This window comes from Oncorhynchus clarkii, chromosome 33 (assembly GCF_045791955.1).
Source record: "Oncorhynchus clarkii lewisi isolate Uvic-CL-2024 chromosome 33, UVic_Ocla_1.0, whole genome shotgun sequence".
In the NCBI taxonomy this organism is placed as follows: domain Eukaryota; kingdom Metazoa; phylum Chordata; class Actinopteri; order Salmoniformes; family Salmonidae; genus Oncorhynchus; species Oncorhynchus clarkii.
The window spans coordinates 8,219,319-8,242,948 of record NC_092179.1 but is presented as its reverse complement, the minus strand read 5'-3'; the positions used below and the strand labels follow the sequence as shown (position 1 = coordinate 8,242,948).

The following is a 23,630-nucleotide window of genomic DNA, read 5'->3' as shown; positions in this document are numbered from 1 at the left end:
TCTGATCTATCCTGTCTCAAATATCTCAATGTTCAACATTTCGAATCCAACAGTGTAGTGTCGTGGCGTTGTGCTGACATTTTGCATCCCCTTGTTGTCACATTTATTTAACATGAGATCATGTTTTCACATGTGCTCACACAGTTGATGTCACGTATAGTTTCATGGTGTTACGTTGCTTCGCATGTTTTGTGTAGATTGTTGACCCCACAAATGTTTTTACATACATTTTAATCCACTTTGTAACACAATAAAATGTGAAGAAATACAATGGGTCTGAATACTTTTGCAAGGCACTGTGTATAACAAGAGAGAAATCGAAATAGGACAGAAATTAAGTTTCGAAAGAACTTGTAAGAGGTTTTTAGTTTATAGTATGTACAACGGTCCTTCAGGTGGGAAAGGGGGAGATAGAGACAGGTAATAGGTGCGGCCTGTGGTTGGAAAACTATTCATAATAACTCACATGGGAGGAATACTTCATTGGGATCTTATATATTGAATACTGCATTAATAACATTGAGAGGATGGTAAATATATCAGGGCTTTGGTCGAACAGATCTAGCAGCAAAATCAGTTTCACAAATAGCGACCAATTCCTACCAATGTACTGGGGCTTGGCTTAAGACTGTACCGAGTTGTGGCAAAAAAAAAATGTACTTGTTCATTCGACAAGTCACCAAATACCACAAAAAACACTTCAGGTGGATCATGGGCATGGCACAATACAGGATCAAAAACCATTTGTTTTGGAAATCTCTCTGGTATCTCAGATGGTGCTCTCATTGTCCCTGTCCCGGTCATCTTTGTTCTTAAAGATGCTGACCATGGCATTTCCATTGGGATTGTTGTTCCCATTGGCCTCCAGGGCTGTAGCCTTGGCCTGGCTTCGCAGTTCCAACTTCTTCTGCCGCTTGGACAGTTGCAGGTACAGCACCCCCCACAGCAGGTTGGCCAGGCCGTACAGACAATAGACCAGACCCAGGAACGTTATTCTACGGGGGTAGAGAAGGGACAGAGGTTAGAATAAAGTCCATCCATCCGTCCATTTATCAGTTGAGTTCAGTTGACTGTACCTGAATGCATGTGAGTCGTAGAATCTGCATGCTCCTTGACCCCCACATCGCTTCAATCCCCACTTCAGACACGTCCTGTCAATCAAAGCTCCAAAGTAGATAGGGGGAGGGATTCCACCTGCAAACACACACACAAGTTACTGAAGTGTTTTACTTTCTCAAGTTCCTCAACCAAAGAAATTGAATGAAAATAGAACATTTTGAGAATGTTACACAAGGTTCTACGATTGTTCATACCCTCAACAAACTTATCTTACTTACCCAGAGTTCTGCCTATCAATGTATGCATCCCAAGAGCCAGTGATTTTAAATCTGGGTGTATAGACCTGAAACCAAACAAAAGCAACACATTGAGGGTAAACAAAGTTTGCAAACAAAAACAATACAAAAGAGATTCCAATCACAGGTGGGCAGTTTCAGTTGTGTAAAGTTTAAAAGTTCTACTAGTTTTTGGGGGTGTCTGTACTTTACTATTTATATTTTTGACAACTTTTACTTCACTACATTCCTAATGAAAATAATGTACTTTTCACTCCATACATTTTCCCTGACATGTTGAATGCTTAAGACTGAAAATGGTCCAATTCACACACTTAACAGAGCACATCCGTGGTCATCCCTACTGCCTCTGATCTGGCAGACACTCAGAATCATGTCTGAGTGTTGGAATGTTTGCTTAATATAAGGAATTTGAAATTATTTATACTTTTACATTTGATACTTAAGTATAATTTTGCAATTACCTGTCCTTTCAATACTTAAGTATATTTCAAACCAAATACTTTTAGACTTGTACTCAAGAAGTGTTTTACTGGGTGACTTTCACTTTAACTTGAGCCATTTTCAATTAAGGTATCTTTACTTCTACTCAAATATGACAATTGGGTACTGTTTCCACCACTGGGCAGTTCCATCCATCCTAATGTCTTGTCTTACCTGAGCAGGACGATATATCCAGATGTGCCCCCGCAGGCAGAGACGAAGGCCCCCAGGACAGAGACAGCCATGTAGAACTTAAACATCCTGTCACAATCACTCTTCCTGGGGCACTGTCCCAAGATGGCGGACATGTTGGTTGGTGGAGCCATCAGCCCCCCCTTCAGCTCCTGCATACATGTGCAGTTATGGAACTCCTGTGGAACAGAGGAAGGAGAAGATGGAAAAAACAGAAGGAGAAACAGTGACTTTAAATTCATCAAAGTTGGTTATGGGTTTGACCCACAAGGGTGCGCAGGTTTTGGCTCCAGCCCAGTACTATTGCAACGGATTGTGTGGTATAGTATATGACATTCCGAAGTGTTCTCTGGAGTTCTACACTCATATGTTGTCCCTATGGAAACAGAGACCTCTGTAACAACAGAGACATGTGTTAATGTGTTAACAAACAAGGCCGGAGGAGTTGAGAGTAACTCAGAACACATTTAGACATTTAGTCAGGAGATGTCTTACCATCTCCTTGCCTACGCCTGTGGAGGTCTGGCAGCCAGCAAGACAGGGGGAGGCATAGGTGATGCCATTTCTGGCACACACAGGGTCCCAGTGTTTCAGGGAACAGGAGCAGCCCATGTTACACTGAGATAGCAAGCTCTCCTGCTGGTAAGACACCTTTGTAGCCCTGGGGGATAAAGGTAACAATGTAGCTATGAGTCAAAAGTGTGACAATGTATTGTGTTTATTGTTTTACACGGCAGTCCAGTGCAACGATAATGAACACAAAGACAAAGATCAAAGTTTGTATTTTGTTATCTTATATTATCTAAATCAGTAGCAATAGTAATAGTCAAGCAAAATCTGATTTTGTAGCAATCCAAATATAATATTTGATTAAGCACACTGTGCTTCATGCCTTCTCTTAGAATCACTGTATAAATGCTAAGTCTCCAGATACTACATTTCTACAAATTCATTTACTCTATTTTCGCCATATGAACTACAGTATTTACCCTTGGTAACCCACTTCTTGTGTTGTCACACTGTAGGAAGTATTGGATGAGCAGGAGGCAGGAGAGGAACTAACCCTAACCCTAACTTTTACAGTGCTTTCAGAAAGTATTCCCTTGACTTTTTCCGCATTTTGTTGTGTTACAGCCTTCAAAATGGAATAATGTGTCCCTGAACAAAGGGGCGGGGGGGGGGGGGTTAAAAAGTAACAGTCAGTATCTGGTGTGGCCACCAGCTGCATTAAGTGCTGCAGTGCATCTCCTCCTCATGGACTGCACCAGATTTGCCAGTTCTTGCTGTGAGATGTTACCCCACTCTTCTACCAAGGCACCTGCAAGTTCCTGGACATTTCTGGGTGGGAATGGCCCGAGCCTTTACCCTCCGATACAACAGGTCCTAGACGTGCTCAATGGGATTGAGATCCGGGCTCTTCGCTGGCAATGGCAGAACACTGACATTAATGTCTGGCAGGAAATCACACACAGAAAGAGCAGTATGGCTGGTGGCATTGTCACAGTGGAGGGTCATGTCAGGATGAGCCTGATGGAAGGGGACCACATGAGGGAGGAGGATGTCTTCCCTGTAACGCACAGCGTTGAGATTGCCTGCAATGACAACAAGCTCAGTCCAATGATGCTGTGACACACCGCCCGAGACCATGATGGCCCAGCCACCTCCAAATCGATCCCGCTCCAGTGTACAGGCCTCGGTGTAACGCTCATTCCTTCGACGATAATTGCGAATCCATCACTCCTGGTGAGACAAAACCGCGACTCGTCAGTGAAGAGCACTTTTTGCCAGTCCTGTCTTGTCCAGCAACGGTGGGTTTGTGCCCATAAGCGACATTGTTGCCGGTGATGTCTGGTGAGGACCTGCCTTACAGGCCTACAAGCCTTCAGTCCAGCCTCTCTCAGCCTATTGCGGACAGTCTGAGCACTGATGGAGGGATTGTGCGTTCCTGGTGTAACTTGGGCAGTTGTTGTTGCCATCCTGTACCTGTCCCGCAGGTGTGATGTTCAGATGTACCGATCCTGTTCAGGTGTTGTTACACGTCTCGCTATACCGCTGTCTTAGGCGTCTCACAGTACGGACTGTGGCGTACAGCTGGTCAGCCACCAGGGGGAGACTCGTCGAGGCCTGGTAGCAGATGGGGTGTACATCATGAGGCGATGGCTCCATCTGCTGGACGTGCCAGGTCTCGACGGGCTTCCCAGCCGTGACTAATTGGGGTTGATTGGGAGATTGTGAGCAATCAAGGACGGATTGCTCACCAGCTGTGCAAGGTCCATAAAGCTGCCAGAAGGGCAGCACACAAGGGGACTGGGGGAAGTAAGGTGACTTCCGTGTAGTTGGAGACGGTGCCCGAGCGGAAACGAAGGAATTTGAGTTTGTGTGCCAAACAGGATACAGCAAGACCCGGAGCCCAGAAGAAGGTATCCCGGAGAGGGTCTCATGGGGGAGACCTATCCTTTTCTTTTTTGAACCCTAATTTAAATAAAACACCCTTGAAACTGAGCTAATCCTTCTCTGTCTGTGTCTGAACTGGGTAAACGTCTTGACCAAACCCCCTGGTCTGCCACAGGACATTGACATTTATTGCCCTGGCCACATCTACAGTCCTGATGCCTTATTGCAGCATGCCTAAGGCACGTTCACGCAGATGAGCAGGGACCCTGGGAATCTTTCTTTTGGTGTTTTTCAGAGTCAGTAGAAAGGCCTTTTTAGTGTCACTGTGACCCTAATTGCCTACTGTCTGTAAGCTGTTAGTGTCTTAACGACCGCTCCACAGTTGCATGTTCATTAATTGTTTATGATTCATTGAACAAGCATGGGAAACAGTGTTTAAACCCTTTACAATGAAGATTCGTGAAGTTATTTTGATTTTTACTAATTATCTTTGAAAGACGGGGTCCTGAAAAAGGGATGTTTCTTTTTTTTGTTGAGTTTATATATACTTTTGACACACAATACACCATTATGACGAAGTCAAAACATGTCGGTAGGCATTTTTGAAAATGTATTGAAAATAAATACAGAAATATTGAATTTACATAAGTATTCACACCCCTGAGGGAATACTTTGTAGAAGCCTCTTTGGCAGCGATTACAGCTGTGAGTCTTTCTGGCCAAGTCTCTAAGAGCTTTCCACACTTGGATTGTACAACATTTGCCCATTTATTCTTTTCAAAGTTCTTAACTCTTTCAAATTGATTGTTGACCATTGCTAGACAACCGTTCCCGTGTCTTGCCACTCAGGAACATTCCCTGTCTTATTGGTAAGCAACTACAGTGTAGATTTGGTCTTATGTTTTAGGTTTGTCCTTGCGTAATGTGTTTTATTGGATTTGTCCCCAAACATAATGTTTGTTATTCACAACAAAAAAGTGAATTGCTTTGCCACATTTTCTGCAGTATTACTTTAGTGCCTTGTTGCAATATTTTTTATTCTGTACAAGCTTCTTTTCACTCTGTGAATTAGGTTAGTAATGTCGAGTAACTGCAATGCTGTTGATCCATCCTAAGTTTTCTCCTACCACAGCCAGTCAATTCTGTAACTGTTTTAACGTCACCATTGGCCTCATGGTGAAATCCCTAAGCGGTTTCCTTCCTCTCCGGCAACTGAGTTAGGAAGGACGCCTGTATATTTGTAGTGACTGGGTGTATTGATACCCCATCCAAAGAGTAATGAATAACTTCACCATGCTCAAAAGAGATATTCAAGGTGTTTTTTTTTTGTGTTTTTTTTACACATCTACCAATAGGTGCCCTTTGCGAGGCATTGGAAAAACCTCCCTGGTGTTTGTGGTTGAATCTGTTTTTGAAATTCACTGCTTGACTGAGCGACCTTACAGATAATTAATTGTATGTGTGGGGTACACTATTATTGCAGGCAAAGTAAGTCTATGCAACTTTTTACGTGACTTGTTAAGCAAATCTGTACACCTGAACATATTTAGGCTTGCCATAAGAAAGGGATTGCATACTTATTGACTTAAAGACATATTTTCATTCCTATGTAATTTGTAAAAATGTAGAAAAACATAATTCCACTTTGACATTATGAGGTATTGTGTGTAGGCCAGTGACACACAATCTCAATGTAATCAATTTTAAATTCAGTCTGTAACCTAACAAAATGTGGAAAAAGTCAAGGGGTGTGGATACCGTCTGATAGCACTGTATGTTACATGAACTACAGTACTTACCCTTGATAGGTCATGGTGAGGCCAGCCACCTCTGAGTTGTCACACTGTAGGAAGTACTGGATGAGCAGGAGGCAGAAGGAGAGGAAGGAGGAGACGATGGAGAGTCGGGCGGCTCCCAGAACGCTCAGCTTGAACCGCTTCATCACCAAGCCTCCCACGATGACCCCAACTGCCACCGCAGGCAGGTTCATCGAACCTGGACAGAGACAGACAAGTCAAGTCTGTAGTACTTTATTCTCCCAAAAGTGGTCAAATCATTTGCCATGCAATCACATTTTAAAACATAAAACAGGCTAAATTGAAAGATTTGTAAAGACTGTCAGGAAAGTAGTTGAGCATAGATAGATACATGTGTATCAGCATGATTTCTAATGTCTGGCATGTGTATAACTAATGCATAGCAGAGTATTTTAAATGCACTGTTACTGCTGACAGTATAAGCTGTGTGGGAAAAGTGTTGCATGACAGTCATGTACAATATGAGCTAGATACTCGTGGACAAGTGGTGGTGAGTAATCAGGTTAGCTACTGGACTATCTAATAACAGTACAGAGTGCTCTTTCAGTTTAAAGTTGCTGCCCACACATGCACACACTTTTAGTCATGTTCATCTCAGTCAAATGTTCTTTCAATGGCAACATGGCTTCGGCTCTCTTCTGAGTGAAGGAGAGAGAAGGAGAGAGAAAGTGTCTGTGTGTGCCTCTTGTACTGTTGCCGACCTATCAAGAAGATTGCCTTGGAGGGAGACTGCCCGTAGACCTGCTCCATGAACTTGGGTTTGAAGGTGATCATCCCTATGAAGCCATTGAATGCCACCACGGACGTCAGGATGATCAGCAGGTAGACTTTGTTGCTGAACAGCCTTTTCAGGGACGGCGCAAAATCTGGAAATAACAAGAAATAACAATTCAGAAAGGCATATCATAGTATTCAGTAATGTCAAAATAGTTGGAGGCAGGGAAATCCAATGTTGAGCAATACATTGATCACTCTAGCATAATGTTATAGATAAGGTACAGTATCAGTATCCATATAAGGTACAGTATCCACCATATAATGAAATGTGGTCAATGGAATGTGGTATTTGTAATCATTTGGCTGTAGTCAGAGTCTGTACTGTCACTAAGTTGTCGGTCTTGAGCAACGCTTGGTATTATATCTCGCAGAGATTAGTGCTTAAGTGGGGTTTGGGGTCTGTTAAGGGTCAGTGGTCAGACTCTGGATCAGGTTTGTCCAAGCTGTAATGTCCATCAATGATTGAAGACGATGCAAGAATTCCGCCGCCCCAGTTCCATTAGTCACTAGCCTCTTTCCCCAGCACCTAACAACTCTGGGATCATAGATTTGAAAGTATTGGACAGATGAAGGTTAGTTATCAGAAACACAACTTTGGGCAAGGTGGAGCCATTACTTTTTCCAACACCTACCCCACCCTCTCTGAAGCTAGGCGAAGGGACTAGGAATCCCGCAATACCTTTAGCCATGGCAGCCATGGTGACAGGCTGTGGTGCATCCTCCTCAGTGTTGTCCTCCGGTAGGAAACTGCCCTGCTCCGGCTCCACCTCTGGGGTGTCAGAGGAGCTCTTTGCCTGTATGTCCTCCTTCTGTCTCTTTTTGCTGGGGCTCTTGCACTGCTTAGCCAGAGTATTGGGGAGGAACCAAAATGGAATCCCAGCCAGGAGCATCAGGAAGCCAGAAACCAGGAAGCCTAACCACCAGGCCCCCACCCAGCGAGAGTCCTTGTGGTTGATGGAGATGCTCTCTGTGGGTAGGAGTGAGATACAGATGTGAGTGACTATGAGGGTGAACATGGTCAGTTGATCAGAAATGTCCTTAAAATAACTAACTGGGCTGCTGAATTTGTATTCCATTATAATCTGAAATAATATCAATGTTATCAAGTCATGCTCAAAATGTGAAGACTCAGCTACATGGCTCAATTAGCTCTACAGAAATCCCTGGTAATCTTAGCTCTCTAAAGACCATCATTACTACACAGCAAATTCTCCAGTTGAATAAACACTGATTCTTACATTTAACACTGTTCCAGTGTCTATACGGGTTCACACTTTTCAGTGTTAAATTAACACTTTTCTCAGTGTAAGGTCTTGTTTGCATATTTTCCAGTGTGCCTTTCGAGTAGTTACCACCCATGACTGTATATGTTAGTGACAGAGACATGGTTGTTCATTGATTTTCAGTCTTGTGACCATCACCAAGTGAGATCCAAAGCGAATATGTTTTCATTACAATCAAATTCCTTAAGACACTACAATAATGAGTGCACAAACATTAAGAACACCTTCCTAACATTGAGAACTGCTGGCCCATGTTGACTCCAATGCTTCCCACAATTGTGTCAAGTTGGCTAGATGTCCTTTGGGTGGTGACCCATTATTGATACACACGGGAAACTGTTGAGCGTGAAAAAGTTGAAGTGGATTTAACAAGTGCCATCAATGTGAGATCATAGCGTTCACCTGGATTCACCTGGTCAGTCTATATCGTGGAAAGAACAGTATGAAATAATATTTTGTATACTCTGTATTTCATAAGGCCTAGTTTTACCCTAATACAGTGGCCTGAAACTCATGGTTTTACAGGCCACTTCAGGTCTGCAAGTCACATTATGCTGGCTTGCAAAGTCATGTGTAATTCCTATTGGAATCCAGTCAGAATGAGAATATCAAACATTTGGTATTGTTATTCACTCGCAACCTGCATTCAGCATGATTTCTAGGGTTGGGAAAACAAAGATATGACAGTACCTAAAGCATCTAAACTTGAACAACCATTTCAGTAATGGGTGAAATAAGTCCAAGTAACAGATTGGATGAGGTTAGAAAAATGTACGTTATTTATATTTGAATTGCATAAAGTTAATTAATCAATCAATGTACATTTAAAAAAATACAGAAATTGAAACAAACAATTCAAAACATCACCCTGTAATAGAGCATGCTAGGATATATGATAATGATGGGTGTGGTTTTGGTTCAACACTGGTTATTAACATCAACACTGGGGTTATTTTACACCACTGAGTGTTAATTTAACCTGTACAGAGTTAATTTAACTCCTGAATTAACATGAGAAATGTTCATTTGAAAAATCAACAAAAGTGAACACTGCCCAATTTGCTGTGTGGATAAAAATATACTGTTCTAGGAAGATAGGATAATTATTATCTTAATGCAAACAGATTTAAATGTCTCTATGTTAAGAAATGACCTTCAGCACCCAAAAAGTCCCAACCAATAAACCGAGATGACCAAACCGTTCTGCAAACAAACCACACAAACAACTACCCTCTGACACGATTTAGCAACATCATAGAAGCTAATCAACTTCAGATTCCACCCAAATAGATGGATTAAATTCAAATAAATGAAAATCAAATGTATTTATATAGCCCTTCTTACATCAGCTGATATATCAAAGTGCTGTACAGACACCCAGCCTAAAACCCCAAACAGCAAGCAATGCAGGTGTAGAAGCAACTTAGTAACTAATAAATGAGGCAAATGCAACATGATTATTAGTAACACATATTCCGCCATAAATACAATATTGATGTGCACATATAAATACATCCTAACTTACATAAAATAGACAATGTATGATTTGTTAATTCAAGAGTTGGTTACCTAAATCCACAGAGCCAATGTCCACGTAGATCTTGGCACAGAAGGAGCCAAACATGAAGCCAAATACAGGACCCAGGATGCCAACAGTCTGTAAACACGCTGAGGCAGAGGAGACAGAGAGATTTGTTCAGATACAGTTCGAGCAACAGAAAAGACAGTAGATTCAACTGAAGTTAGTTCGATAGTTTGGCCATATTCGTTTGCCATATGGTTTGCTGTAGCTGATACATCTAAGTCAGCTATTGCTATTTGCAGGATGGCAGATTTTGATATGGAATGCCTGAAGAGGTTGTTTCTAACCAAGGTTTACACAATACAAGTGGGAGGTGTTGGGTGAAGTTGCCCCAAGATGCTGATCTTGGGTCAGTTTTCATTTCCCCACTAATGGTTCAGTTTAGGATTGAGGAGGGGAAGCTAATCCTAGACCTACGTCTAGGGGAAACTTCAACCGGGAGCGGTGTGGTATGGAAGGGGTTGAAGAGCTGTCGTACGGTATAAAAAGAGGTTTACTACCCAATGTTGATATGGTACACCTGAAAAGTGTTTAACTAACCAAGGTAGATGGCAGTGTTCTCCTTTCTGGCGTAGTCGTCCAGATAGGACACTCCTAAAGGCATGACAGGCGTCTCTCCGATCCCTCGCAGCATGTTACCCAGGAATACATAGATCCACATGGACGAGCCTGCCTCCTTCTCACACGCTGTGGGAGCACAAAGCACGCTTTCTTAAATCCTGGGGGCTCAAAGGGGTGCATGTTTTTGTTTTTGCCCTAGCTATAAGACACTTGATTCAACTTATCCACTCATCAATCCTTTAAATCACGTGTGTTAGGGCTAGTACCAAAACAAAAAAGTACACCATTTTGGTTTCGTAGGACCAGTATTCAGGAAAAAAAAGGCATACAATTAGGATCAACTTTCTTGTCCTTAAGGGTAAAATGGTCTTGAATACACAGTGCTGCTCCATAAAAAATAACTTGTGGCAATTTTTTATATTTTTTGTACTTTTCTCTCCAATTTTGTGATATCCAATTGCGATCTTGTCACATCGCTGTAACTCCCCAATGGGCTCGGTAGAGGCGAAGGTTGAGTCATGTGTTCTCCCCGAAACATTACCCGCCAAACCATGCATCTTATTAACACTCGCCCAACCCGGCAGCCAGCTGCACCAATGTGTCGGAGGAAACACTGTTCGACTGACGACCAAAGTCCGGTTCGACTGACGACCAACAGTGTAATGAGCCATGCAAAGCCCAACCCGGCCAAACCCTCCCCTAACTCGGACGACGCTGGGCCAAAATGTGCGCCGCCCTATGGGACTCCTGGTTACGGCCAGTTGTGACACAGCCTGGAATCAAACCCGGGTCTGTAGTGACGCCTCTGGCACTTTTAACCTGTGACACACCATTTATTTGAGATTGGCACAGTGGAGGTTGGTAGGAGGAACTATAGAACAATGGGCTCATTGTCATGGCTGGAATGGAGTAAATGGAACGGAGTCGTGTTTTCCATCTGTTTGATACTCTTCCATTAATTCCATTCCATGTATTCCATTGAGCCCGCAACACTGTATGTAGACTACAGTTCCCAGATGCAGCCAGACTCTGATGCTGCAGTGATGGTGAATGACTCGTTACCTGCTTTACTTGCAGCTGTAGACAGATCATTTATGACCAGATGACTCGTGTTGGCCAGACAAGGCAGTATACTTTCTGTCGAGTTTTCCTCAGGTATATGTGACAGGGTTGTTTCATATACATACCTGCATGGGAAAGAAATGAAATGTATGTTTCCTCTGTAAAGTGATACAGTGGCTCTGAGAAGGCACATGTCCCTTCTTCATACCCAAGCATTTCTTTGTTGGTTTTTTTTGTACCACTTCTTTTAGAAGTGTTAAGATTTTCTCTCAATTCTTTATTGTCAAGCCTCACGTTCAATTTACATGTATACACTATTCACAAATATAAACCGCCTAGAGATAAATAGTCAATAAATCCAATAAGAGGTGTACTCACTGTCCCTGGAAGAAGTGTGGCAGAGCCGTTAGGAAGGCCCCAGCAGCCATAATGAGACAGCCAATCCCTATCAGTCTGGGCCTGTGGAGCTTCGCCCCAAAGTAGCTCACAAATGCTATCACCAGCAGGTTACCTGGTAGGAGAGAGAACAGAACCATGACATGGCCAATGAGTCATGTTTATGGAGCTAAAGTTAGAAGGCAAAACCTCACAGGGTACAGGCATTTACTGTTCAGAATCAAATCAACCCCAGTACTTCTCGGAATGTATTTCTTAAATGATTGTGGGCAAAATGGTGAAAATTCCACCTAGCCCATTACAGGCCTTTAACTTTCGACCTTATTTGTCCCAGAGGAATGTTGGTTGTGCAGCAAGACCACACATAAAAAGAAACATGGTATGGTTAGGTGGAGGCCTTGAACTGTGCTGCTTACATAGATGTTCAGGACAAGTATATGGGGCCAGGGTTTGATGTCCTCTTGTAGAACAATAAACATCATCTATTGATTTCGGGCCCTGTGCAAACAAGGCTTTAGTACTAAGTACTTAGGACATTAGGCCTACCAATCTCAAAGCTGCCATCGATGACTCCTATAAGTGAGCTGGGGATGTCGAAACGTCTCTCTATCTGGGTGATAGAACTCTTCATGTAGCTTCCCCCGAAGGCTTTTGCGAAGTACACAAAGGACAGGGAAATCAGGAACAGCTATGAAAATAAACACAAAGCAGAGTTAGATGAAGGCAATGTCCCTAGAGTCTAGATGTTGATCTGGGGCCAGATTTGTGTTTCTCCAGATTATAGTTAATGTTGGGGTTTGGGAAGGGTAAACTGACATCCGAAATCTACCCAGAGCACACAAAACAACATCGAAGGGTCAGGAAAACATGAGTATGGATTGTTTGACACCACTTGCACTGTCCTACAGTTGATTGTTCATAAGACAGGACATCTACTGTAGTTCAAGAGAATCCTAATGAAACTAATAATACCCAGACACAGACAGCAAGACTCATTTGACCCATTTGGAAAAGGTGTTGTCATCCAGCCATGTGCTGATATCTCTTCAGTTATGGGATTCATAACAGACCAAGTAACAGGTTATCGACCACAATAAGAGTCAGTTCTAGGGAATAACTTGAATAACTATTATTGATCTATGAAATAATGTTAAATAAAAATACATCTATAAGTGAATGTGTGTACAAACACTGCCTTTCAACCAAATATGTAGGTTGAAAAACTGCTTTGTCATTTTACAGGTCTGGCTGTTGGATGACTCAGCAAAACGTGTAACTCTTGTATCCACCCCTCCTGCTTCACCACCTTTTTGCCTATTTGGCCTCCCACACCTTCAGTCCCTTCAGTTCAGATATAGCTGTTAGTCAATCTGCCGTTGGTGTTTTTTTTTCTTCTAAAAGACCGAACCTGAGCTGTACAGAGAATAAACAACTGCAGAGTTGTCGGTAAAGGTCTGGGTCAGAGGCTCTCCGTGGAATACGTTTACACAATCACTGCAATCCCATTTGCCATAGTACACAGCAGCGAATATAACAGCCAGGCTGCCATGTAAAAAAATCTTCCCAGCGTGAAATAGTTCACGATAGTTCTGATCTTGTTCTGATTGTGACGTCATGCTGTAAAATTTCCCACAGCGTGACAACGTTGCCAGTTCAATAGTTGCAAGCGTATCTCTTTATGTGGATGACTGAGCTCGTGAGGATGCTTCCCTCTCACACCTTCTAACTATTCTGTGGGCAAGCGCATATGCTTCACACATCTGCCAATCAATGGTGACAAGGAGCATTGACACTGACCAATCAGAAGCTTGTTGAGGCATGAGGTCAGCATGTAAATACCCAGACTTGAGCACCAAAGTTGATGTGAGAAGATATTTTTTTGCCACTACTTTTTTGATTGACAGTGCACATATTTGTTAGTTAGATAACTAAATCAAGGGCAAGGGAGGGTGAGAGAGAAACATCCGCATGAGCTCAGCCATCCACATAAAGAGACGCACATGCAATTATTGAACTGGGAACTATTTCACGCTGGGAAGATTTTTTACCTGACACAGGCGGCCTGTCAATACTTGACTTACTTAGTCGTCGTCATTCCTATATGGAACACAAGGCTTCCACGAGAGAATGGCACTATTCCCTAGTTTATTCCTGTCTGGCCAATACTTCAATCAGGCTTACTTCATCTTCTTGAACATTTACTTCTCTCTTTCCAGGATACGTATTTTTCAAGAGACACCAGTTAAGTTCTCCTTGCAAGCTCTGTGTGGACCACTATTAAGTTCCAAATGTTTCTTTCCAAGTACATCTAACTTGACTGTTTCTCTTCATCATCTACTAGGAGGCACACGTCCTTACTACCCTGAATACCCTGATGAAGACGCATTGAGGAATTAAAACACTGACCTTCAGTTTGGAGCAGCAAGGCACCCGGGGCGCCTTAGTTTCAACACTCATGATGACCTCCGCGGTTGACACAGGTACATGTAGAGTGAACCAGCGGACCTACGGGCAGACAGACGGCAAGATCTGGGGTTGACTACTGTGATGATCAAAAACCTTCCGGTAGAATCACATTTTCGTAGGTACACAGGTTAAGCATTACATAATCATTTTCTCCTCCTGTTGCTCTAGTCATTATTACCAATTATCAATCAAATCAATCAACATACTATGTACAACACACACTTTCCAGCACAAGGACTGTTGTGAAATACAGTATATTGATTTTAAAAAAAAATACAAAAATACCAGTTTTTACCAGTGCAGCAGCAGAGGTCCCACGAGGAGATGGAGGGATGTGTTAGAGCAGCAGAGGATTTCACTGACAGGACTTTGGTTGAAAAGCAAACCTTTATCTTAAAGAGGCATTATTAGCCCAGGTAGTTTGGATCCTGGATGTTGATTGGCTGAAACTCTAACATCCATTCTACAGTAATCAGTAACCCGCCGGCCACCACTCATGTGAACTCTTTGATCATGTCGACATTCAGGTCGTCCCCTAGAAAAATGTGAGTGACCATGAGAGAGGTAGGGACCCAACCATAGGAATCCTGGAGCAGAGTCCACAAGGTTCACGGAACACTATGTCACAGACGCAAAACAAATAGACAAACAAACATGCTCACACATTTACACACACAACCGCTGAACTCATGGAGAGAATATCATATGAGAGACTCCATGACACACCGTAAATCCTCTCCTTGAGTCCTACTACTAAAAAACTGTGTATTTTACAAGCAGGTCAGGTAGAGCTAAAGTATCAGTCTTCTACAGACTTGCAATAACTAAGGTCCCTTTTCCTCCCTCGTGAAACTCATGAATGCTTTTCCAAGGCAGGGTGTAACCGTGCCTGTTCAAAGTCTTCCAGGCCTTTGTTGTAGAGTTTCCAAACAATGTCGCTCTCCCTCAACTGAGGATGGGACAGGAGGCTGTGGAACAATGGTTCTCAACCAGGGGAGCTAGAACACCTAGTGGGCCTTACAGAGTTCTGACGGGTCTCTGGAAAAGCATGGAAAAACCGTGAACACGCCAACATGAATAGAAAAACATCAGCAACAAGAACACAGCATTTTATGGAAGAGCAATGTTAGTTGTTTTAAGGTGAATATGTTATTGTTTAATACGAAGACAAAAGGGTTAGTTGACATTGTGCCAATTCATTTCAGTGGGGGTTTCCTCTTTAAAATGTTCTCCGAAAATATTTATATTGTTCTTACAGGGGGTCTCCAGATTAGAGGGGTGTCTCAGTAGGCCCCGCAGAGGAAAGGTTGAGAGCCCCTGGCAGCCATAGAAACGGATCCTGATTGGTAGGTAATAGTGCACTTATATATCTCTGATAGGATTAGAAACTTTCTTTGAATTCAGCTAATCAATGCTGATGTTAATGTATCAGATGAATCTCAATCAATACTCATGTTAATTCAATTCATGCAAATTCATCAACGAAGGTCAACTGATTGTGATACGTAAACGGTGGTTCAATGTAGAGGCTTCAGTACTTTATTGAAAATAAATCAGCAAAATCAAAGTGGTTACAGTTCTTGAAATAAACGTTTCAATAAAATAAGAAAATCACATTCAAATTGGAGCTGCAGTCATTTAGCTGTAAAAGTGCTAAAAGTGCTGGGTTGATCAGTAGAAGATTTCCTATGTGAAATCTATGGAATACATACGCAATCAACAATATGCTACACACAATGGTCCACTTCCTGCACTGGAACAGAGCATATGCAATATAGAAAAACCTATTACACCAAGGAAACATTAAGCCGTTGTTCTGCACGTACCGTACAGTATACCCTCAACACACCGACCAAGACAGTATTATAAGAAGGTTGCAGAATCTAGAAAAACCATTGATTTGGCACATTTTCACCATCTTAATAACAGTTCAATATAGATTTTTTGGGGTTTGTGTGCATGCATACACGTTCAGAACACAAGGCAATGTTTACTGCAATATACTGCACTTCTGGCACTCGCAGCTGGTAACATGTGCATACAGGTGTGGCATAACGGAGCCCCCGGTACAGGTCAGATTCATTGACTTCCTCTCATAACTCCTCACTCTGCAACACTCACACTTCTGTTCCAGTTGGAGAACACTGCGAGCAACAATCCATCTGAGGTTTAGAGAGAGGGAGGAGAGGAAGGAGAAGAGAAGAGGACCAGACAAGACATTCACATTGTAGTTATGTCACACACTCTTATCCAGAGCAACGTACAGTAAGTGCATTAATCATCTCTGACCAGTCTTACCTTGTCTCTGTCCCACACTGGCCTTGACACATGGGCAGCTGTAGTGTTGCTGTGCAGTTGTCTACAGTGATGTTCACACTAGAAACCCTGGTAGCACAGGTCTGGTTACCTGGGGTAGAGACAACGGCAGTGTGTGAGTGGGGAAAATGCATCAACCTCATCATCATTACAGTTCTTTCTCTGAACTAAAGTGCTCTATGTTGAAAACTTGAACAATTGTTTTAACAGAGTACTGACAAACAAAATACTAAAATATAGTTTTTTTTGTGAACTGACCCTTTAATACAGTTCAGAGTTACATTGTACATAATCATCCCTTGGAGCTATAAGCAATACTAGGAAACGTTATATTGTTGTTGATTTTCTAGTCTCTCCTTGCAGTGGAAATGTCCACAGTGAATAAGTGAACCACCACAGTTCAACCACTAGATGTCCGGCCCTCCCTCTCTTCATGGTCAGTGTGACCAGATATGACCAAATACCTACAACACAGACTGGGGATAAGAGTTAGCTTACATGTGTAGCAGCAATGGTGTTCGTCCCATACTCTGTCCTCCTAGAAACAAAAAAGTCGCATTGAAAAGTTATATAGTTCCATACTTTGTGAGAAAAAAAAAGATGTCTTCATAAATACATTTGAAAGAGCAGCGGGTACCTCTGAGCAGTTCTGATGGGGACACACCCTTCTCACTGTCTGAATGCCTTCTCTGGTACAGCTATAGGACTCACAAGGCAGGGCAAGGTCTGTCCATCTGTCTCCCACCTAACCAAACAGGCACATAGACATCAGATAAGAAGAGATGCCAATGTGTACAAAGGTCTTGTGTGTGTATGTATACATTCCCCCCCCCCCCCTCTCCCCCGGTACAGTAGCCATATAACGTTGGTATTTCTAAACATCTGGATGCTTACTTTGTAGGTCCTTCCATTATAGTTACACGTCTTCTCAACTGCAAAGGAAAGTGAGGTCATGTGAGCACTAGGAAGGTGAGTGTATTTAGAAACACCCTGTACATGCATCGTTATTATTATTCCGTATCCGATCCATTATCTTACCACAAGTCTGTTTGCCACAGCAGCCGGTAACCAGGACTGAGTTCTGACTGCAGAGAGGTGGGGGGGGAGGGGAGGGGTTAGGTTGACACTCCTCGGTCTTGGTTTGGTTGCTACACGTACACACCTGGCAGTTGGACTGCCATGTCTCCCCAAGCTGTAAAACAGAAGAACATTACTACTAAAAAGTACCAGTATATCAGCCCCTGTAACAGAGCTGTAAATCATGGAGCCATGAAAGCACATGGACTTCTCACCTGCTTGTGTTCTCCCAGTGGACCCTTGCAGTCTGGAAGACATAACGAAGAGGTTTAGCTTATAACACATAAAGCATCAGTATAGTATGCATGGTTGGGGTCAATTCCAATCTAATTGTAATTCACTCGTGAAGCGGAGAATTTATGTTGAATTCAAATCGAATGTCAACAATCTGTTACGCTGTTTGGACTGTTTGAATTGAAAAGCATAACATTTATGGAAGTGAATTGGAAAACAATATTTGTACATTTCCCAGTAAATGAAATGAATGCACAAAGTATGACAAAATGAATGCACAAAGTATGACAAAATGAATGCACAAAGTATGACAAAATGAATGCACAAAGTATGACAAAATGAATGCAGGATTTATTTAAAATTCATTTCAACTTGTATCTATCTCTATGTTACCAGTATAGCTAGGCTGTCTAAACAGTGACATGATCAGTCTGAAAGCCAGAAGTAATTGAATTCGAATGTGGAATTGTTGGGGATAATATTGCATTGGGAATTGAATTCATGTAATTTAATTCAAGTATCTCTGAATTTAAAGTGACCTGGAATTAATGGAATTTACAGGGAGAGGGAATTGAATTACAATTCAACCCTGATAGTATGTATAAATTGCACACCTGGAGGTCATTGCAGTCAATGTGTTCAGGCCAAATCCTGATTTGGGATGCTCATAGCATAGCGTTTCCCAAACTCAGTCCTCGGAACACCAAGGGGTGCACATTTGTATTTATTTTTAATTTTTAACCCCTAACACTATCAAAGCTTGATGTTTAGTTGATTATTTGAATCAACTGTGTAGTGCTAAGGCCAAACCCAAAATGTGCACCCCTTGGGGTCCCGAGGACCGAGTTTGGGAAACCCTGTCTTAGCATAACTCAGATGATCACAAGCTCAACTTCAACCTATACAAGTGGATTTCTCAAGTTTGGATTTGGCCCTAGGCTCAAGAGAGAATCCAAACTCCACTCACAGGGACACTCCGACACACAGATCTTCTTGTGCTCCTCAGCTCTGAACTGTCCTCTGAGACAGAAACATCCAGCCTTAACTTCCTCCTGTACTCTCCCTTGAACACGGACTCTGCAGAAAGAACGTGGAACACAGAAGACTCTTGAACTTTTTAGACACTTTTTAAAAATACATTTAGACACGTAAAATGTCCTCTGTTAAATAGTTAGGACACAGGGAGATGGATTCACTTACCCTCCGTGACAGTAGTCATCCAATTGACCTTGGCACTCTCTGTACGCCATCCCTGTTGGGCACCTAATAGCTGAAAAAAAGAAAATGAATTAGTGAAATGTTCTTTCTCTCTTCTTGTCCTTGTATCTTAATGAATTTCCCCAGCATCAGTACACCATGATGGATGATTAAAAATATATATATATATATATGTATATATACACAAATACAACTACATTTCTTAATTTTTTGTTATCAACGCCTCAGTTGATTTTCCAAGCACCAATACACATTTCAGGAAGTTTTAGAAACTAAAAAAAAAAATCTAAATCAAAAATCAGTTAAATTACCACAGGTCCCGTTGGTGAGTTGTCTCCAGTCCACACAGAGGCCTGCTTTCTTACACTCCTCAGCAGCCTGCTCCAGAGGAGAACAAGCCATGTCGTTCCTACCACACGAATCAAACCTACAGTTCTTCTCAAGCTGGCTCAGATCCACCCGCCTTCTGCAATCTGCAAAAACTCTGTAATGAGACATACCAACAGACTGATCAACATACAGGAAAACCAATAGTTTTACAACACAACAAAATCAGTTTGTATGTTGCATGGTTTTGTCTCAGTATAATGTATAATGTTGTCGCAGCAACATTGAATGAAACGCCACAGATTTTTGACCATTTGGGAGATCATCATGTGAAATAAATCATATTGAATTGAATCGTCCTACGGGTGATGGAGAAGGTCACAGAGGGGGCTGCCAGGACAGCTGGTAGTATTGTTTGAAGGATGGCAAGGGATGTCCCTGGGAGCAGCGCTACACTCAGGCTTCAGAGGGTCCTCATAGACCCAGTCATAGGCGGTCTTATCACAGCATCTGTCAGCTTCAGTCTCCCCACTTCTACGCACACAAGAGCTCCCACCGCACACACCTGCCAATGGCCAAAGATGTAAACGTAAGCTTGGTAACGAACCCATACATACACGAATGCACGCATGCATGCAGGCAGGCATGCACGCACCACACACTTCCTTGTCTAATACAAACCGCATTGTCCTTGGGTGTTATTCAGGAAATGCTCCATGGCCAAGGTGACAGTCACAGTGTTGGATGGTGTGAGAGAGATATGTGAGCGTATCTCAGGGATGTATACAGACACCATATAGTTTGTCGTCTCAAACCTGATACCATTCTCCTCATAGGGAGGCTCAACGTTCTTCTGGTTCAGAGTAGACTAGGACAGAGAGGAGCAGAATGGTTTGAGTGAGTGAGATCTCAGAAAGATCACTATCAAGGCTATATATTCAAGAGTCAATCAATCAAAATGTGGTGACTACTGGAATGAATGAACAAATAATTGAATGAATGGATGGACGGATGAATGAATCCTTAAACCAATCAATCAAGTTGAAGACCGGCAGTACCTTCACCCTGTACTCATCCGGTACGATGCTGACAGTGGCCGTGTTGTTCCGGTACTGCAGGATGATGCCTTTGGCACAGGAGCCGTCCAACTCGGGAATACAGAAGTAGTTGTCCACGGCAACAGTCAGATGGTGACGCGGCGTTTTCTCCTCGACCAGGATGTATGTACAATTATCCAGGAAGTCAAAGGTCACACCCTGGAAGGAGATGTAGTGAGGGTCTCCATAGAGGTTACAACGACCTGGGGGACAGGGGGAATACGAGTAGAGGGGCATAAGAGTAGAGGGGGAATAAGAGAGGAACTGACTTATAATAAGTGCATTCCCATAAGGGAGACAAAACTACGACATAAAAAGAGCAGACTTTGCAGGAAGTAAAACCCTCTTCAAAAACAAGATCCACGGATAGACAAACTCTAGAACTTCACACGAAGGAACAGACAGGCAGCCAGACTCACAATTACACTTCCAGTAGTTACAGCATCCGTCTGAGACACTGACCATCTGTCCCCTGGGGCACGTGGTGGGGCGAACTGGATTCGGACAGGTGACCGAAGTCATCTCTATCTTCCCACCCGTACAAATCTTATTGAAGCATTCTTCTGTCCACTTCTCTCCACACACCCATATCTTGTTCCTCTTCAGGTCTCTACACTCACAAACTGGAAACAAGGTGAAGATTTGACTTAAACATAGTGGAACAATTTCAACATCCATTTGTAAGGTCAGCATTAGTGTAGATTTTAGAGATACACCAATATCAACAATCCAAATTGCCAAAAATATATTTAAATATAATGGCCTACTTGTACGTGTTGTAGACTTTGTAGATATTGTTGTTGACATTGTTGTTGGACCCGTAGATGTTGTCGATTCAGAGGTAGTGGGAGATCGTGTAGAGGAGGTTGTTGGTTGACTTGTGTACAGGGTTGTAGCTTCAGTCGATGGTCCTTCAGATGTTGGTTTGGTTGTCATTTCAGTAAAATGAGTTGGTTTGGTTGTCATTTCAGTAAAAGAAGTTGGTTCGGTTGTCATTTCAGTATGTGAAGAAGTTGGTTCGGTTGTAGATGTCGGTTCAACATATTTGGTTGTAGAATATGAGAATGTAGTTGTGGGTTGTGTAGATGCTAATTTAGTTGTAGTTTCAATGTATGCTGTAGTTGCTTCTGCAGTAGTGGTTTGTTCGGCTGTAGTACTCAACACAACCACAGCTCCTGTACTATGTTGAATATTTGTAGGTCCTGTAGCTATCGATGGGAATAGTGTGGTTGTATATTCAGGTGTGGTTCTTGTTGTTGTGGGTTGTTTAGGTGAGGTTGTAGGTTCAGGTGTTGTAGTGGGTTGTTGAAGTGTGGTTGTATATTCAGGTGTTGTAATCAGTAGTACAGTGGGTTGTGTAGGTGCGGTTGTAGATGCAGGTGTAATAGTCAATATAGTTGACGTAAGTACAGGTGTAGTTCTTGTTGTAGTCGGTTGTGTAGGTGTGGTTGTATATTCAGGTGTAGTAGTCAGTATAGTTGTTGTTGGTTCAGGTGTAGTTCTCATTGTAGTTGATTGTGTAGCTGTGGTTGTAGGTTCATATGTAGTAGTAGGTTGTTTAGGTGTGGTTGTATATTCAGGTGTAGTAGTCAGTATAGTTGTTGTAGCTTCAGGTGTAGTTCTCATTGTAGTTGATTGTGTAGCTGTGGTTGTAGGTTCATATGTAGTAGTAGGTTGTTTAGGTGTGGTTGTAGGTTCAGGTGTAGTAGTCAGTATAGTTGTTGTAGCTTCAGGTGTAGTTCTCATTGTAGTTGATTGTGTAGCTGTGGTTGTAGGTTCATATGTAGTAGTAGGTTGTTTAGGTGTGGTTGTATATTCAGGTGTAGTAGTCAGTATAGTTGTTGTAGCTTCAGGTGTAGTTCTCATTGTAGTTGATTGTGTAGCTGTGGTTGTAGGTTCATATGTAGTAGTAGGTTGTTTAGGTGTGGTTGTAGGTTCAGGTGTAGTAGTCAGTATAGTTGTTGTAGCTTCAGGTGTAGTTCTCATTGTAGTTGATTGTGTAGCTGTGGTTGTAGGTTTATATGTAGAAGTAGGTTGTTTAGGTGTGGTTGTAGGTTCAGGTGTAGTAGTCAGTATAGTTGTTGTAGCTTCAGGTGTAGTTCTCATTGTAGTTGATTGTGTAGCTGTGGTTGTAGGTTCATATGTAGTAGTAGGTTGTTTAGGTGTGGTTGTAGGTTCAGGTGTAGGTGTAGTAGTCAGTATAGTTGTTGTAGCTTCAGGTGTAGTTCTCATTGTAGTTGATTGTGTAGCTGTGGTTGTAGGTTCATATGTAGTAGTAGGTTGTTTAGGTGTGGTTGTAGGTTCAGGTGTAGTTCTCATTGTAGTTGATTGTGTAGCTGTGGTTGTAGGTTCATATGTAGTAGTAGGTTGTTTAGGTGTGGTTGTAGGTTCAGGTGTAGTAGTCAGTATAGTTGTTGTAGCTTCAGGTGTAGTTCTCATTGTAGTTGATTGTGTAGCTGTGGTTGTAGGTTCATATGTAGTAGTAGGTTGTTTAGGTGTGGTTGTAGGTTCAGGTGTAGTAGTCAGTATAGTTGTTGTAGCTTCAGGTGTAGTTCTCATTGTAGTTGATTGTGTAGCTGTGGTTGTAGGTTCATATGTAGTAGTAGGTTGTTTAGGTGTGGTTGTAGGTTCAGGTGTAGTAGTCAGTATAGTTGTTGTAGCTTCAGGTGTAGTTCTCATTGTAGTTGATTGTGTAGCTGTGGTTGTAGGTTCATATGTAGTAGTAGGTTGTTTAGGTGTGGTTGTAGGTGTAGTAGTGGGTTGTTTAGGTGTGGTTGTAGGTTCAGGTGTAGTAGTCAGTATAGTTGTTGTAGGTTCAGGTGGAGTTCTCCTTGTAGTTGATTGTGTAGCTGTGGTTGTAGGTTCAGATGTGGTGGTTTGATCAGGACCTAATGAGGCAAATCACATAAATGGATGTGTTAATACCGCATTTCTTTATTTCACCTTTATTTAGCCAGGTAGGCCAGTTGAGAACAAGTTCTCATTTACAACTG

At 42.3% G+C, this 23,630-nt stretch overlaps 2 protein-coding genes across 2 annotated transcripts in view; both read right to left on the bottom strand.

Annotated features, from left to right (window-relative positions):
• Window positions 1-214: 214 nt before the first annotated feature.
• On the bottom strand, window positions 215-14,970 carry LOC139392784 (solute carrier organic anion transporter family member 1C1-like). The gene is made up of 15 exons (XM_071141035.1): window positions 14,664-14,970; window positions 14,309-14,407; window positions 12,449-12,590; window positions 11,885-12,017; window positions 11,507-11,631; window positions 10,424-10,570; window positions 9,871-9,969; window positions 7,698-7,985; window positions 6,943-7,107; window positions 6,224-6,419; window positions 2,526-2,691; window positions 2,013-2,209; window positions 1,338-1,402; window positions 1,077-1,194; window positions 215-995 (listed from the first exon to the last, which is right to left on the bottom strand). The coding sequence occupies exons 2-15, from the start codon at window positions 14,357-14,359 to the stop codon at window positions 770-772; spliced, it is 2,118 nt and encodes a 705-aa protein (XP_070997136.1). The 5' UTR covers window positions 14,360-14,407; window positions 14,664-14,970; the 3' UTR covers window positions 215-769.
• A 914-nt stretch (window positions 14,971-15,884) lies between these two features.
• Window positions 15,885-23,630, bottom strand: part of LOC139392783 (mucin-2-like) — a 28,974-nt gene continuing 21,228 nt past the window's right edge. Inside the window, exons 28-42 of the mRNA XM_071141034.1 lie at window positions 21,405-23,525; window positions 21,057-21,260; window positions 20,599-20,840; window positions 20,222-20,408; window positions 19,904-20,105; window positions 19,525-19,697; window positions 19,196-19,265; window positions 18,963-19,072; window positions 17,977-18,008; window positions 17,723-17,876; window positions 17,579-17,616; window positions 17,322-17,429; window positions 17,183-17,222; window positions 16,667-16,775; window positions 15,885-16,530 (exon numbers count right to left, since the gene is read on the bottom strand). Of these exons, the coding sequence (XP_070997135.1) occupies window positions 16,359-16,530; window positions 16,667-16,775; window positions 17,183-17,222; window positions 17,322-17,429; window positions 17,579-17,616; window positions 17,723-17,876; window positions 17,977-18,008; window positions 18,963-19,072; window positions 19,196-19,265; window positions 19,525-19,697; window positions 19,904-20,105; window positions 20,222-20,408; window positions 20,599-20,840; window positions 21,057-21,260; window positions 21,405-23,525 (3,962 nt within the window). The 3' untranslated portion in view covers window positions 15,885-16,358. The remainder of the gene's footprint in view (window positions 16,531-16,666; window positions 16,776-17,182; window positions 17,223-17,321; window positions 17,430-17,578; window positions 17,617-17,722; window positions 17,877-17,976; window positions 18,009-18,962; window positions 19,073-19,195; window positions 19,266-19,524; window positions 19,698-19,903; window positions 20,106-20,221; window positions 20,409-20,598; window positions 20,841-21,056; window positions 21,261-21,404; window positions 23,526-23,630) is intronic.

Excerpts from the sequence above, each read along its gene's own strand:
- LOC139392784 (XM_071141035.1), bottom strand. The coding sequence starts at position 14,359 with ATGAGTGTTGAAACTAAGGCGCCCCGGGTGCCTTGCTGCTCCAAACTG. Across the intron at positions 7,108-7,697 it reads CATGGCTGCCATGGCTAAAG|ATTTTGCGCCGTCCCTGAAA; the intron begins GTATTGCGGGAT and ends TGTTATTTCCAG. Across the intron at positions 1,195-1,337 it reads ATTGATAGGCAGAACTCTGG|GTGGAATCCCTCCCCCTATC; the intron begins GTAAGTAAGATA and ends GTGTGTTTGCAG.